Source organism: Limulus polyphemus, unplaced genomic scaffold, assembly GCF_000517525.1.
Source record: "Limulus polyphemus unplaced genomic scaffold, Limulus_polyphemus-2.1.2 Scaffold3593, whole genome shotgun sequence".
Taxonomy (NCBI): domain Eukaryota; kingdom Metazoa; phylum Arthropoda; class Merostomata; order Xiphosura; family Limulidae; genus Limulus; species Limulus polyphemus.
In genome coordinates this window covers 85,286-102,517 of record NW_013669203.1, presented here as the reverse complement: position 1 = coordinate 102,517, position 17,232 = coordinate 85,286, and the positions used below count along the sequence as shown (strand labels likewise).

At 34.2% G+C, this 17,232-nt stretch overlaps 1 protein-coding gene across 1 annotated transcript in view; it reads right to left on the bottom strand.

The window, feature by feature from the left end:
* Positions 1–10,028: 10,028 nt before the first annotated feature.
* LOC106469653 (arginine-glutamic acid dipeptide repeats protein-like) overlaps positions 10,029–17,232 on the bottom strand; it is a 47,414-nt gene continuing 40,210 nt past the window's right edge. The window contains exons 10-11 of the mRNA XM_022398229.1: positions 15,448–15,565; positions 10,029–11,289 (exon numbers count right to left, since the gene is read on the bottom strand). Coding sequence (XP_022253937.1) covers positions 15,470–15,565 — 96 coding nt within the window. The 3' untranslated portion in view covers positions 10,029–11,289; positions 15,448–15,469. The remainder of the gene's footprint in view (positions 11,290–15,447; positions 15,566–17,232) is intronic.

The following is a 17,232-nucleotide window of genomic DNA, read 5'->3' as shown; positions in this document are numbered from 1 at the left end:
CTTGTGACCACTCAGTGTATACCTTAACACATCAGACAATAAATTAATACTAATGTTTATTGTAAATATAAGAATGAACCTTTTCATCAGTATTCAAATTCGATGACGAGGAACCCACTTTGAGACTAATAATGGCTGGAGACAAAACCTTGTCGAAACGTTGTACATTTGCTGTCATATTAAACTTATATTAAAGTTTTTCTTCATTACCCATTTAAGCCGTCTCCAGCCATTACTTTTCATCAGTATGTTTGTTAAGTTTGAGATTTTACTTAGTTTTGTGAATAAGTGCTTCAGAATGTATGACAACAATCTTATTTAGACTTTGTGAGTTTGCTTACATACATAATTATAGCATATCTATATAGAGACTTGTATTAGATGGTTGAACACATTTGTTTGAAACGTGAATAACCAGTTAACGGAGTCTAATTGAATAGAAAGTATATAAGAATTGTACACTAACTGAAATGTACATGTCCCGTCAAATATTGAGAAGAAGAAGAATAACGTGAATACACATTTAGAGTTTTGTACCACCATGTAAGTGAAAAACCAGTAAACTATGTTTAATGACTTTTAACTTTAGTGACTTACAAAAGCTGACCATTACTTGTTAAGTTAAAGTATGGTAAACATTAAATTTATAATCTACTGTTTGTGAATTTATGTACAAAATATATGATTATGTAGAGTTTAAACAATGTATTTTCAATATTAAGTATAGTGTAAAGATATGTATGAGACTTATATCTTACTGATGAATGTATAATCCTAAATATCGACATATACAATGTATTATAACTGACTTAATGCTCTCATCATCATACCAACACGCCCTCTGGTGCTACTTCATTGCATAGCAACACATCCTTTGGTAAGTAGCACTCAAACTACAGTACTTTTGCATATTACGTATCAGTAATATAACTTTCATGTGTATATACTACGCAATAGTTATGTAACCCTCAGGTGTCGGCATATTACTTAATACGTATGTAACCCTCAGGCAGTATCCTTTGATCTCCTCTCACCTGTCAAACCACCACTGAAGTGGCATCCTTTGGGCGCTATATAATCGACGTAACTACTCGCATGTCTACGTTGTACTATAACCCACCAGCCACATTGCAATGTTGTACTATAATCCTCCAATCGCACAAGAAAGTTATACTATAATCCTCCAGCCACGTTGTACTATAATCCTCTTGCCTCATGGTGACATTGTACTCTAATCCTCTAGCCTCATGGTGACGTTGTACTCTAATCATCCAGCCTCATTGTACTATAATCCTTCATCCATATGGCAACGTAGTACTATAATCCCCCAGCCACATGGCGACATTGTACTATAATTCTCTAGCCTCATGGTGACATTGTACTATAATCCTCTAGCCTCAAGGTGGCATTGTACTCTAATCCTCCAGCCTCATGGTGACATTGTGCTCTAATCCTCTAGCCTCATGGTGACATTGTACTCTAATCCTCCAGCCTCGTGGTGACATTGTGCTCTAATCCTCTAGCCTCATGGTGACATTGTACTCTAATCCTCCAGCCACGTTGTACTATAATCCTTCATCCGTATGGCGACGTAGTACTATAGTCCTTCATCCGTATGGCGACGTAGTACTATAATCCCCCAGCCACATGGCGACATTGTACTATAATTCTCTAGCCTCATGGTGACATTGTACTCTAATTCTCTAGCCTCATGGTGACATTGTACTCTAATCCTCTAGCCTCATGGTGGCATTGTACTCTAATCCTCTAGCCTTATGGTGACATTGTACTCTAATCCTCTAGCCTCATGGTGACATTGTACTCTAATCCTCCAGCCACGTTGTACTATAATCCATCATCCGTATGGCGAGTAGTTCTATAATCCCCCAGCCACATGGCGACATTGTACTATAATTCTCTAGCCTCATATTGACATTGTGCTGTAATCCTCTACCTCATGGTGACATTACACTCTAATCCTCCAGCCTCATGGTGACATTGTGCTCTAATCCTCTAGCCTCATGGTGACATTGTACTCTAATCCTCCAGCCACGTTGTACTATAATCTTTCATCCGTATGGCGACGTAGTACTATAATCCCCCAGCCATATGGCGACATTGTACTTGTCAACATGAGGCTAAAGAATTATAGTACAATGTCGCCATGTGGCTGGGGGATTATAGTACTACGTCGCCATACGGATGAAGGATTATAGTACAACGTGGCTGGAGGATTAGAGTACAATGTCACCATGAGGCTAGAGGATTAGAGCACAATGTCACCATGAGATGGAGGATTAGAGTACAATGTCGCCATGTGGCTGGGGGATTATAGAACTACGTCGCCATGTGGCTGGGGGATTATAGTACTATGTCGCCATACAGATGATGGATTATAGTACAACGTGGCTGGAGGATTAGAGTACAATGTCACCATGAGGCTAGAGGATTAGAGCACAATGTCACCATGAGGCTGGAGGATTAGGGTACAATGTCACCATGAGGTAGAGGATTACAGCACAATGTCAACATGAGGATAGAGAATTATAGTACAATGTCGCCATGTGGCTGGGGGATTATAGAACTACGTCGCCATGTGGCTGGGGGATTATAGTACTATGTCGCCATACGGATGATGGATCATAGTACAACGTGGCTGGAGGATTAGAGTACAATGTCACCATGGGGCTAGAGGATTAGAGCACAATGTCACCATGAGGTAGAGGATTACTTGTGCTGTAATCCTCTACCTCATGGTTACATTGTAGTCTAATCCTCCAGCCTCATGGTGACATTGCACTCTAATACTCTACCTCATGGTGACATTGTACTCTAATCATCTAGCCTCATGGTGACATTGTGTTGTAATCCTCTAGCCTCATGGTGACATTGTACTCTAATCCTCCAGCCACGTTGTGCTATTACCCTTCATCTGTATGGCGATGTAGTACTATAATCCCCCAGCCACATGGTGACATCGTAATATAATCTTCTAGCTTCATGGTGACATTGTACTCTAATCCTTCAGTCTCATGGTGACATTGTGCTCTAATAATCTAGTCTTATGGTGACATTGTACTCTAATCCTTCAGTCTCATGGTGACATTGTGCTCTAATAATCTAATCTCATGGTGACATTGTACTCTAATCCTCCAGCCACGTTGTACTATAACCCTTCATCTGTATGGCGACGTTGTAGTGTAATCCTCCAATTGCAAATGATGTACTGTGGAATGCTAAGAATTCGCCTTGAACTAAAACATGTTCCTTCCTTGTGGTGCTATAGCTTCCATCTGCGGCAGTGCCTATTTAATAACATAATGCAAAATATTCTTATAAAGTGCGATCAATTCTCTGTACAAAGACTTGCCATCCGTACTTTAGAAAGTAAACAGATATTTTGATTACTATTACTACAGATAAAGTGTTCTACTTGTTTATGAGTGTTGTTTATGAGCAAAAGTACGAAAACATGAACTTCCAGATTTTGGTAAATTCCAGGAATATTCAGCCATTATTATAAATAGTGTTGAAATACGTTTTGTTGATAAGCTAAAGTATGAACAAATTGATTTCCTGTCTTTGGTAAGTAACCACATGATTTCGTTACAATTACAGTCGCTGGCTTCTTGGGTCTTCTAAGGAACTACATTATTATTACTACAGAAGAAATGTAGTAATAATGTAATATCTAATTGTATTGTAAGATACCTAATCCAAAGAAAATATATTTTCCTACTTGATAAATACCATTAATGTTTGTTGATTGTTAGTTTATTATTCCATCTCTTGTACGCTGTGTTATACATTTTGAAATTTGTAATTTTGTAATTTTTTTTCATTGTTTTTACAACATATAAAGAATTTCTAAAAAGCTATCTTGTTAACCATCCTTCCTGTAAGCTAACGATATTATGTATTTTGCAGTAAGACGAAATGAAACGTCAAGTAAGCTTTTGTCAAATAAAGAGACTAGGTTTTAACACTGAATGTAGCCTCAATGTTTACGTTCAAACTAGGTTCTAACAATGAATTGTTTATGTTCAGACTAGGTTTTAACATGGAACATAGCCTCATTGTTTATGTTCAGACTAGGTTTTAACATGGAACGTAGCCTCATTGTTTATGTTCAGACTAGGTTATAACATGGAACGTAGCCTCATTGTTTATCTTCAGACTAGGTTTTATCATGGAACGTAGCCTCATTGTTTATCTTCAGACTAGGTTTTAACGTGGAACATAGCCGCATTGTTTATGTTCAGACTAGGTTTTAACATGGAACATAGCCTCAGTGTTTATGTTCACAGGAACATGTATGTATGTTAGCACGTTTAAAGTCTTTCATTTGTCTCATATCCATATAATTGGATAAATATTAAGTTTATTTGGATGATCCTAATTTCAGAACGCCTGGACGAACACCACTGTTGACACGAGAAATGTTGCCACGATTGACATCGTTATTATTGTTGAAGATGTACAAGATGTCCCACCAGTCTTCATAGACCTGCCACCTGTTATTACTATAGCGGAGAGTGCAAAACCAGTAAGCAACAGAACTTCACTACATTAATATTTTTTCATAAAAATATCTCCTGCTATTTGTACTTCTAAATTTTTCGTTATTATTGAACTCACTGTGGAAGTATTTGCATGTACATTACAGTATATCTTTGTACACGAAGGTTATCGTCAATTTGTTGAAAACGTGATATAGCTTACTTTCCTTGAACCTTAAAAATTATGTGCAGGTTCTCTATACCACATATTTAACAATTAATAAAATACACCCAAAAATTAAAAACAATTGTCGCCAATTTTCGTTTCCAGATCTGGTGTTGGACCTTAACGCAACGTTAAGGCAAAGCAATTAACGAAAATTAATCGAAACGACAGTGGTAATAACGAAAGAAATGACGTTTTTGTCCACATTAGTCTCTAAGGCAATGTTTTTAATTTCATTAGTATACGTTAACTGGACGGGTACCCTTTACTGCGCGTGACACAATGTTTTAGTGTCTTACATTAAAAATTTTATTAAACTACTTTTTGTTTATGTTATACTAATTAGAATAGCATAAAATCTTAGCTAATAATCCATATTTTAATAGTATACAAGTTTTAAGTTCTTAATTCTAAATGGAAATATATAAAAAATCCTGAATTACCACTAGTGTAACACCCATGATAAATTTTGTCTTAGCATGTCATCATCTCTATTTTATCCATCACCCCCTCGAAAATGTACGAAATTAAACGTAAAAATGCTCTCTATGAAATCGTTATTGCTCAAACAGACCATAACTTTTATGGCCTTCAGTTTTGTTTTGTTACATAGCTACCAAAGAGAAAATCAGACCCCTCCTGCCACACCCACCTGTCACATCCTCTCTTTCACAATTGGTTGATAGTTTACTCTTACGTTTCATTATATATTATCTATAACCAATAGAAAGTCAAGGTTTTCACATATCAAATGGCGTTTTGTATAACATTGTATTTTGAACAGATAACCGTTAATGTCACTTGGAGTAGCAATTTCGTTCCAGTGGGAAAGTTAACCACTAGTTTGGATAAATTTCTAACGCTCTTGTCTCATAGTTAGAAAGCCAGGAATATTTTTAGAAGTAAGTGAATTTGTCTACTTTTTGCGAATTATTAGTCTATATTCTTTGGTGTATTGTTTAAGTAAATAATCGCTAAAAAAATCATGCTTAACTTTACTCGACAATCCAGGTCAAGAAAAAAGAGGATTGGGTAAGTACTTTATTTCTTGTTTTTCATATTTATTCTTTATTTATTATTATAAAAGTAACTAAAATTAAAAGTACGGATCTTTTTAAGTTATTTAAGACTAGAATAGGTAAAATAAGTATTAATAATAATATAATTAAAATTATTCACGAAGCACGCACGCGTAATATAATTCGATAGCGTAACGTGAGCTGCACGTTCCCCGATGATTTACAACTTATAATGGCGCGGATAGCAGTTAAACATCGTTCATAGGGCAATAAAACAATAAAATATAATTATAAATAGTTGTATAACGTTACGAACTTAGATCTACTTAGGATAAACGAATGTAGTTTCATTTTAGTATTTGAAGTGATACTAGAAAGAAAAGAAGGTTAATTTAGGTTTATTTCGATTTTTTTTTTGGTGGTTAAAAAGTTGGTCGAATTGACCGACCTAGTTTTGAGATTAGGGTAGAGAAAATAACATATAAACAAGTTTGAAATGCATGTAGGAGGTTTTAGGGATTACACAAAGGAAATTTGAGATTTTTGAAATGACGAAAAGTATTTTTAATTTTAACATGAAAATTACTTTGCACACGGACTATTCAAAACAAATACTCAATATATATTTATGGACACAACTTTATTTTATTAAAAGAACTTCACTAAGAACTATGACTTTTTGTATGTAAAAGACTTGTAATATGAACTGAAAGACTGTCAAATTTCGTGGAGATATACCCAATATATAGAGAGTTGTAAGTACTAAATTGATGTCAACTTTAAACGAATACAGAAGGTCACGTGACTCCGTCAAATCGACCGACACCGTGTCGAAAGATTTAATGAATGTAATCGTTTGGTGTTTTATACAAATAGCTCACCAAACACTATTCCAAATGAAAAAGTTTATTTGATAATAGTTTGATCATTTCATTTCAAGTTGTACTTAGTAGGGAAATATAATATGAGGACGTTTTTTATAACTTATTTTTAATCGTTTCAATTCAAAGTGTACTTCATAGACAAGTAAAAACGACAAGGAAACCCTATTTTATTTTTATATGACCACCTACTGATGAGTATGGTTCAGTTATGTTTCTTTAATCTAAATATGATAAGGAATAAATGGCTTTTGTAATGTGACTGAAAATACATAGCTACAATACAATTATGTATTAATCTTTTCACAAAGTGTAGCGCATTCAAAGCTTTGTTGCCTATTTTTTAGTGAGGCCCGAATTGTTTCTATGGTATAGTTCTGGATTTACGATACCCCAAAATATTCCTCGCATTTTAAACTGTATATTTGTTATAAGAGTGACAGCCTATCCGATAGCGTAGATGAAGGATGGTAGGTAGAGTACTGAATGCCTTTCCTCTGGTCAGTAGTTCAAAATTAGGTACTACGGCACATAGCTTTAGTAACTTTGCAATAAATACACATACGAATTATCTTTAGTATTCCTTTATCAGATATCTTCCGACTAGCTCCAAACCGCAGTTTCGAAGTGTTGAGCTCTTATTAACACAACTACAATGATGGCATGGTATAACGACAACAGGGTTAAGTAAGTGATTACTTAGAGAAGGTTTGATATTGTTACGTCTCCGTTTGTTAATTAATTTTCCGTAAAGCAGTCAGAGAGCACGAGAGACGTTACAGCGTTTGTTTAGCGCGATTGTTGAGATTAAGTGTATCGCAGAGTTATATTCGGAAAGAATAAACCAGTTTTATTAAGTAAAGACTTGTGTCGCTTAAGTTTCGTCGGAACGAAAGTGAGTAATTGAACTAATCTACACACACATTACATTACCTTCTTTTATATACCAGCGTACCCTATTTCTAGTAAGAACTTGAACATTCGTCAAAGTACATGATAGTTCTAGAAACGTTGCGTCACAGTGTCATGTGACTCGCTGACGCAACAGTATTCTAGATTCACTTAACCATCATCATGCACTATTTTTGATAACTAAAAATTGAGTGGATGTATAAAATATGTTCAAGTTATTTTCTAACCCATCAAATTACCCAATAGCTGCAAATCGCTTTCAACTTTTAGACGTTTTGGAATCTCTAATGATCATCTCCAGGTCTTCTAAGTATTACTTATATCTACTAACGTCAGCTGTTTTAACTCTTTTATACATGGATTAATAAGCTTATAAAGTATACACATAGGAGCTGCAGAAATTTCAATATGTATATCAAACATGCACAAAAATGTCGTAGAAGTTCTGTATTTACTTTTACTAGATAAGGGTCACAACCCCCTTTTGGAGGCTAATATACTGAACAACCCACTGTCTTTTCTTTTGGATAATCATGTGACACACAATGTAGTGCATACATTGTACAGTGAACAACAATTTGTAGTTTGTAAAACAAGGAATGTCACTTCCTTTCACTCATTGATTTTTCAACCAAATGATAGTCATAGCTTTTCTAGAGTTTTTCTATCATTCCCAACCATAGCAACTAGGAAGTTGACTTTATCATTGTGATCAAAGATCCATTTGTTTGAATTGTTTAGTTGGTGTTTCTTCCTATGATTATTTACAGATAGAAAAATTCAGGGTCACTATCTGTATTTTTTCTTCTCTTTCTATCAGGCTGAAGTGATGGTGCTCTCATTGTCTTTCACAGGTTCACACTCTGCCTCCTGGTCAATCCAGGACCACAGAGGCTCATCAGTAATGTAGAATTTCATTTTAATCACATTTTCTACACGCTTTCTTGTGCTACGTGAATGTCATAGTTTGACATATTAAACTGCTGTAAAACAAGAAAGGACCAGTCCGAAATAATTTGAGTAGTTGTCAAGCTTCTGACATGTATGAAGGCCACATCAAATTTCCTAGTTCAGACTTGTTTTCTTTTACTGTCTTATTGTATGTTCTCTTCTGTCTTTTGGCCACCTTTCCTAAATGCTGATGTGCAATGTCATGCATGAACTAATGTGGCTCAAAACCATTTTGTGCATTTTTGTGGGCATTCCAGCACTTTTGCAGTTGGAAGGGACAATACATGAGATTCACTAGCAAGTTTGGAGAACAGCCACTGGACTGTAGCTATGCTGCATGGTACCCTTCATTATTTAGGGTAGGTGATAATCCCAGCCAGGTGGTCCATACCATCCAAATGAGAATAATAAGGTGAAGTACATAACAGTCTTGACTACTACTAGTATCTTACACAACCCAATAAACAGGTGACTGTTATAATGGCAGGTTATACTGTTCAGCTAATACCACGGCAACTATTTTGGCTAGCATATTGGCTTATGAATATGCTTTGGTCCATTTAGCAGTTGATTATTGCCGGTATGTATCAGTTACTATGGTCTCTCTCAGGTAGAGGGCTAATATTATTCTCTGGAGAGGAGAACTGAAAACTCATTGACAGAGTTTTCTCTGGTGCAGATGGATTTTCTCTATGCAGCAAAGGAAGTACAGTGTTCACAACATTGCTCTATATTCTTGCTGGAATGTGACGAGTAAAATCAACCCTGAAAGTTGACTGTAGTATGAGGTACTCCTTGTGTCCCCAATATTTGTATCATGAAAAGCTTAGAGAATTTTGGCTCTTAAGGCTCTCGGGACTCTTATGATACTGGGATCATCACTGATCATGTAACAAATCTGTACAGGTTGTATCTATGGTATAGCATTCACACCTATACCTCTAATAAATTAAAAAAATTTCCATGGGTTAAATATTTCTGTACATGTGATCTAACTGTTTAATAAATTCACACTCAGATAGGCATTGCCAAAAGTACTTAACAAATACAATACTGCAAACAGTTCTGTTTTTGACATACAGTAACATTGTTTGGCAGGAATGAACATGCAGCTTGCCGACCCGATAATATGTTCCACACTGTAGTATGTTCAGTTAGAGTTATGATATGTTTAACATCCAAGTGACATTGCATGGACTCGCTGGGTTGTCCCTCCACAAACATATTGACCAAAATAACTTCTTAATCTGCTACTGCCATACTGGGATACATTTTACTATGCAAATATTACAGCTTATTACATTTTTTGTACCATTTAAAATGAAGCAAACTTTTTTGGTGAAAAGGATTCCCATTTTAAAATAAATAATTTTTTTTTCATAACTTCTTATCCAAGTTGTCATGAACTTAAAATATGAAGATGATTTCACAATGTCAATTTACAAGAAGTGTTTTGCTTCCCATAAGTAAAGGCATTTATATGTGTATATGTAAAACAATAAACACAATTTTGGTATTGAAATGCATGTATGTCCTTTTATTTTTTGTATATAACATTATAAATACATGTGCACTGCATTTTATTCAAACTATTATTTTAATGACCTTGAGTGACACAAGTGTAAAGTTGTACTTTATTTTCAATAGCTACTCATTAATGAAAAATGAATGTTATCGTTGCTCTGACTTAAAAAGCAAATCATCTGGTACAAAACAGTTTAGTTGTGTTATGACTAAGTTAGAACTAAGAGTTCAATCAAATAGGCTTTCATAACAAAAAAATGGATTTAGTATGGGTATTTACATCAGTGATAAGAAGAAATAAAAAACCAAAGAATATTAACTTCAGTCAAAAAAGCTAATGTAAATAATTAAGTGGAAACATATATACATACATTCATTAATAATATTAACTTTTCTCTATGTTAAACATAAACAGTTGGAAAAATAAGAGTTAGATTTTGGATGGGTTGCAGAACTAGTTAGCAGACTACATTATTTCACAGTGCACTGTTTATAAGCTAGTCACAATAACATGCCCAATATTATTTCTCTACCAGAGAAATAATCATAGTGCTCTTAATTACATAAATTAATAATTCAAACAATAACTTTATACTTAATTTTGTACAATACCTTTAATACATTCTAAACACCTTTCTACTATGCATCACCCTAGCTCATGCATGAATGCATAAAGACAATAAAATATGTTCAAAGTTTTACTACATTCTAAAAAAATACTGCACATTTGAATATAGGATTTTGATAAACAGTGCTGCTTATTTACTAGATAAAAGTGCTATGTACAATGTACTGGCAAATAAACTTTTGAAACAAATAGGACTTTTGACATATGAGGGTCTCTGGCAGTTATTTTTTCCTTTTAGAAAATAACATGATGAAAAACAACCTTGTGGATTATCATAATCCTATTTGTATCTTAGAGAACTATAACTTTCAACATGTATGACTTGCCTCACTATTTAGCAAACTATTATGTTATGATAAAAAATGTAAAAGAGTTTATCACTTCAGTGGTGTTATCCTCATTAAACCTTACTGTGTGCTTAAATGTAAAGTATTTAACTCCTTAAGACTGACTGTATTAGTAAATGAAAAGAACATCTCCGTATAATAAAGTGAAAGAACATCAGTTTAATGGAGTTATCCTCTTTGAGAGTGACTGCAAATAGTGAACTTATAGTTAAAGAGGATCTTTTCAGTAGTGCCATCCTCCTCGAGCTGCTTCTTCCAATTTCTGATGTTTCATCTCATGCTCATGCCGCTGTTGTTGTGGGCTAGAAGTACAAATGAGTTATTTTGAACTTTATTATGTTTTTAGAGAAAGCATTCAACTTTAATAATTCTTACCCTTAAAAAAGTGTAAACTGAATATTTTAAGGGTTGCATACAAACCTATGAAGTTATGAATTTTACTGACAAAATGAAAACTGAGAAGAACTGGATCTGAGATGTGGTAGTTTAGTTACATTAGGTAGCTGCCCAGTAAACAGTGTTAAAGATCTGAATCTTTCCCAGTCCCATTTTTGCACTTATGCTGATGTACAAGTATGTATCAAAAATGTAATTAATGATAATATTTCTCAGAATTAATACAGAGGGTTAGTTTTACTTTATAAAAAAAAATCTATATATGATAATGTAGTAGTGAGTTGCCACAGATGTGAGCATGGTGCCACAAGCAACATGATTAACACATGCATTTGGTTCATGGTTATTTCCTGACCATTCAACAGTACAATGCTGCCAGCTTGAAATAGGTACCTTTACAGATAAGTGACTGTGTCACATCACTTTATGGTATTCCAATCCAGAGCCACAAAGTAAAGGATATGTTTATGGAAGGAACCTTCCAATTAACAATGCCATTGCAATGAAGCTGTACTTATCTTCTAGTAAAACTAACAAGACAATCAACAAGGATTTACAGTTCACAAAGGCTGAGAGGCTTCTAACCATCCTTCTAATCAAAGAAAGCTAAAGAAACAGAAATAATAGCTAGCCAGGTAGACCACATACCTGTCAAATAATAGCTAGCCAGGTAGACCACATACCTGTCAAATAATACCTAGCCAGGTAGACCTGTCAAATAATAGCTAGCCAGGTAGACCTGTCAAATCCCCTGATGCAGCTCCAATGGAGGTTAATGATCTGCTTAAACTTTATCTTGAAAGCTAACGTACAAATACAGTGAAGGGCCTTTGGAGAGTTTATCAAGACTGAATTTGCTATCATTTACAGTATCTTGTTTCAATGGTATCTTCAATTCAAGCACGACCAGTCAGACAGAATCAAGCAAAATTAACTGGATATGGATGTTTCAAACAATTTAATCAACATTATCATATTTATAAGGAGTTTCAATCATCTAGAAATATTAGTATCATTATATTCTAAACATGAGAGACAATGGTATTATAGATAATATACATATGGGAGTTTATTAATCCTTTTCATGTTGTGTCTTTGGTTATAACTATTAGAAAATTTCACACAACACAGGTAAGACATGTTATGGACACTATTTTCATTAGGAAACATGCACAAAGATAAACTTCACATAAATATGATGTCTGGTTGTTTTAACACAAAGCTACACAAGGGGCTATCTGTGTTTTTTTGTTTTTTTACTGTAAAACTCTATCAGATTTTAGCATTGTAAGTCTGTAAACTTATCACTAACTCTATGAGGGCCAAAAAGATGAATAAATTTCACAATGATTACAGGATAATTATGCTGTAGAGTTTAACACAGTCAATCTATCTAGAGCTAGAAGGTTTAATTTGGGGGTGTGAGACCATACTTGCTTAACCTGTTTTTGTTATGGCAAAGTTACTAAGGCTATTTGGTACTGCCACTAAATTTGAGCTGCTGACATCAGGGAAGGCAACTGCCTTGCAGCACCTAAAACAAACTTTTTTCTTGAACTGTTGACTTGAAGAAAGGCAACTCATTAGAAGCCCCCCATCACAATTTTTTTTCACTTCTACATACCACAGTTTGAGAAACACTACTAACTCATCAATGAAGCCATTGATTAATAAATTAACAATTACCACTAATTGCCCAGATCTATATGCATCATGAATATTATTTAGATGATTAGTCAATGTTTACTGAGAATCTATGTTCGTCTTTAATATTCAACTGGTTGCGATTGTCTTAGACATGTTACAAGCACATTCACTAGGAAGTGTTATACAGGAAAATCATATTGCATAAATTTAAATCAGAAATAGTGCTTTGTCTTTGACACTAATAGTACTGAAAAATCTTTTACAGGCATTTGAATAAAGCTGTTTCTAATAATTTTGTGCAAAAATAATATTTAAAAAAATCATCACTCTGTCTAGCTTTAGTATGACAATGGAAGAAAGATTCCAAAAGATTTGGAAGTTGAAGTCATGTATTTTTTTGATTAACCTCAGGGATGAGATTGTTACTTATTAAATATACATTTCTAAACCAAGGCATTGTGAGATTCAGAATACAAGATAAATCCTAAGTATTTCTGTAGCAGTACTGGAATTAATTACTGACAGAAAATATTCCATTCAAGGAAAGGTAAATATCTCAATTTATAGGACTGTTACAATATTGTATAGGTTACTTGAAAGCTAGAATCAACAAAACTGAAATGAGTGCTTGGCTATTGGATTGTTAGATGCTAAAATGAGGGAAATTAAAGATACTTGTTGAATACTAGTTTGCTTGACACAAGAATGGGCAGGATTGAAGTAACTAACTTGCTTTAAGTTAAAACAAGTAAGTTTAAATTAATGGGTTGCCTAGATATTTGTAAGCTTGAAGTAATGGGTTGCCTAGTTGTTTGTAAGCTTGAAGTAATGAATTGCCTAGTTGTTTGTAAGCTTGAAGTAATGAGTTGCCTAGTTTTTGTAAGCTTGAAGTAATGGGTTGCCTAGTTTTTGTAAGCTTGAAGTAATGAGTTGCCTAGTTGTTTGTAAGCTTGAAGTAATGAGTTGCCTAGTTTTGTAAGCTTGAAGTAATGAGTTGCCTAGTTGTTTGTAAGCTTGAAGTAATGGGTTGCCTAGTTGTTTGTAAGCTTGAAGTAATGGGTTGCCTAGTTGTTTGCTTAAAAACAAAAAGAGAGGTTAACCCTCATCAACACACCTTTGAAAAGTTACATTGTGGAAAACCTGAGGTCCAACTGCACCCCAGCACAAAATTACAATTGTAGTAAGCTCTGGGATGAAATTCCCAAAACAACTGCATTGCAACTTTTATTAGGGTTAGCATGCAATGTGAATAACATAAAAATAGATGTATTCTAGAGGAAATATGTTGACAAATCAGGAAATTACAAAATTGAATTGTTCCTCAATATAGAAATAAGTAGTATTAAATCATCAAAAAAGCTTTATTATACTTGTATATTCAAGTCATTATCCACCAACATATGATGAGATTACCACAATTCTGAAAAATTCAACTTAAAGAAAACTGAAAGTGTACATTGTGAGTCATCTTGGGTCCGATGAGACCCTAACACAAATGTATCCTTATAGTGGTCTATAGATTGAAAATCCAATAAGCAGGTTATTTACAAAAAATTATCAAACAAGATTTCTATAAAATAGGGCATTATAAGCAGTCATCATGGAGAACACTTGTTTAGGAATGAGATGTGCATACATGCTTACCACAATGATGTTATTAGCAAACAGACCAGATGATACTGTACTACTTTGATGGCTTATCCTTTACAACAACCTATATAGCGAAATAGATATTTAGAAATTTGTTTTGTATGCTATAGGGCAAACTGTAGGCATAGTGATGGTCAATGATAGTATGGGGTCTGCATGAGCCCCAGATAAATATTAGATTATAGCTACTTACTCCATCTGCCTGTTTTGAAAACAATAGTGTCATATTGATCCAGGGTTTCTGCTTGACAGTTACATCAACTGATATACGTTTGTAATGATTACGTAAAAAATACACAACCGAGAAAGTCATTGGAGTCCATGTGGACTGCAGGTGTGTTGATGAGGGTTAAATGAAATGGTTGGCTATTAGCTTATTTAAAATAAAAGAAGGTGACATTGAGAAAACTTCTTTTTTTTTAGTTTTTAGCAATAAGAATTAAAGACTTAGCGAGACTGAAGCAACTACTTCATTTAGTTCATTTAAACCAGACATGAATGAAAATGAAGTACCTATATTTCAATTCATTTGAAGACAGAATGGATAAAATTAAAGTAAATGACATACTCCCAGTTAAAGACAGATATATATCTGCTTGCAGCTAAAATGTATGAACTTAAAAGTAATTATTTTTTAAATCATACATTTTTTCAGGTATCGTATTATATTTGTTTTGAACTTTAGAAGCCACTGACAACATTATTTTCATAAAATACTTTATTTTCTGAAACTTCAAAAGTAAGAAGTGATAAAAAATTGTTCTTACCAAAAGAATTCTTCATCTTGTGTTAGAAGCTGAGGGGGTATGTTCCCCCCATGTGAGCAAACCTCTCCCTCATTATTTGATTTTGAAAATGTTCCTGGGTAGCTTGAGTAGCTGTGAACTGTTGGTGGAAAAAAAAAGTTTTTCTTATGACTACAACAAAAAAGGAATCTATATGGATAGGCTACTAAAGCAAAATTGCATTAGCAAGTGTGCAACACCAACTCTGCAACTGATTAAGTTATTCAGCATTCTATTTCTCATCGATAATTCCAAACAAGTTAATCTCATTAGTTATAGCTATCTTAAATTATCCATAACTTAAGTAAAGGAAAAAGAAATCTACCATGAAATCAGAAAAGATGTGAATTTGTAGTTTAACGACACAAAGCCACATCGGCTATCTGTATCAAACATGCATTTTTTTTTATAATAGTAAGTGCTAAGAAAAGATTAGAAAGTAAAAGTTACATGAATAAAATAAATATATAAGTTAGAAGAAATTTGTTTAAAAGGTTAAAAAATTAAATAGTAAAGAAGCCTCTGACCTTAAAAAACATTGGCATCATTCCTGATGAATCAAGAAGACACCAATAATTAAAAAAGTTTAAAATGGTGCTGTTGCTGAATAACAGAGTGACAGAGTGAACGTAATATGTGGGCAATTGTGATTTAAGTGACACACAATTCACACATTGACAGATCATTCCTTTACATACATGGTATGGGTGAATTTGTTATGTAGCCAGTGAATGCTGATTTAGTTGCAATATCATTTCCTCAAATACTGATAAAATCAAGAATCTGCAAAAAACTGATTGGGTAAACATAATACAGAAAATAAAGATGTTGATAAGACATGGAGGGATGGGCTGATCATTGGATTCATCAATGCCAGAAAGATTCAGTTTTGCCTGGATATGAAGGTCAAAGCTAGATACAGCAGATCATCTGTGGGGAAAAAAGAAAAACCCACGAGTCATAAACATGCAGTGCCATGTGGAAAGCTATGATCGGAATTTAGCAGAATATGGAAGAACAAATTTCAAATGTCAAATGTAGAGTTTCAGAATTCTCTGTGTACAAATCTGAACTGAAGATGTGCAGAAAGTCCCTGCATAAAGCTGAAGCCTCTGGTGATGTACAAAGTCTAACATCTTAAATATCCCTGGCTGAGGTGTAGACTTATTGTCCAGTTTAGATTGAATAAAGGCATAAAAGACCTAAGACAAATAATATCTATCCACATCCCAAGAGGTGGATGTTCAGTGCCCTTTCACATGTGGTTTTAAGATCCTTTGTTGTGGAAAAAGTTTACTTACTGTCAAAGAGAAGTCCTAAGTACCTTATTTAAGCTACCACAGGAATTTATGCACCTCCAAGATGTAGCTTGGGATCAGGATACAATATCTATTGATGGTAAAAATGTATGCAAAAGTTTTAGATGATGAAACATTAAAACCATTTGCATTAAGTCTAATCAAATAATTAACTGATTGCAGTTTCAATTTGTTGCTCATTATACCTGATCTTTGAAGAACTAGGTGAAATCTGAAAGTCACTGACATAGAGCAGTTTGCAGCTGTGGGAGGATGTTGTTCAGTGCAGGCATTGATTTTCATACTGAAAAACAAGATATTTAAGACAAAACCCTGAGGTATACTGACTTTCCATGTGAAGGATAAATAAATAATCCTACATGGACATACAATGATCTCCTAAACATTTATGAATAAAAACAGGCAAGTGGCCATGAAACTCCTAACAATGGAAGTCACGTAAAGTTCA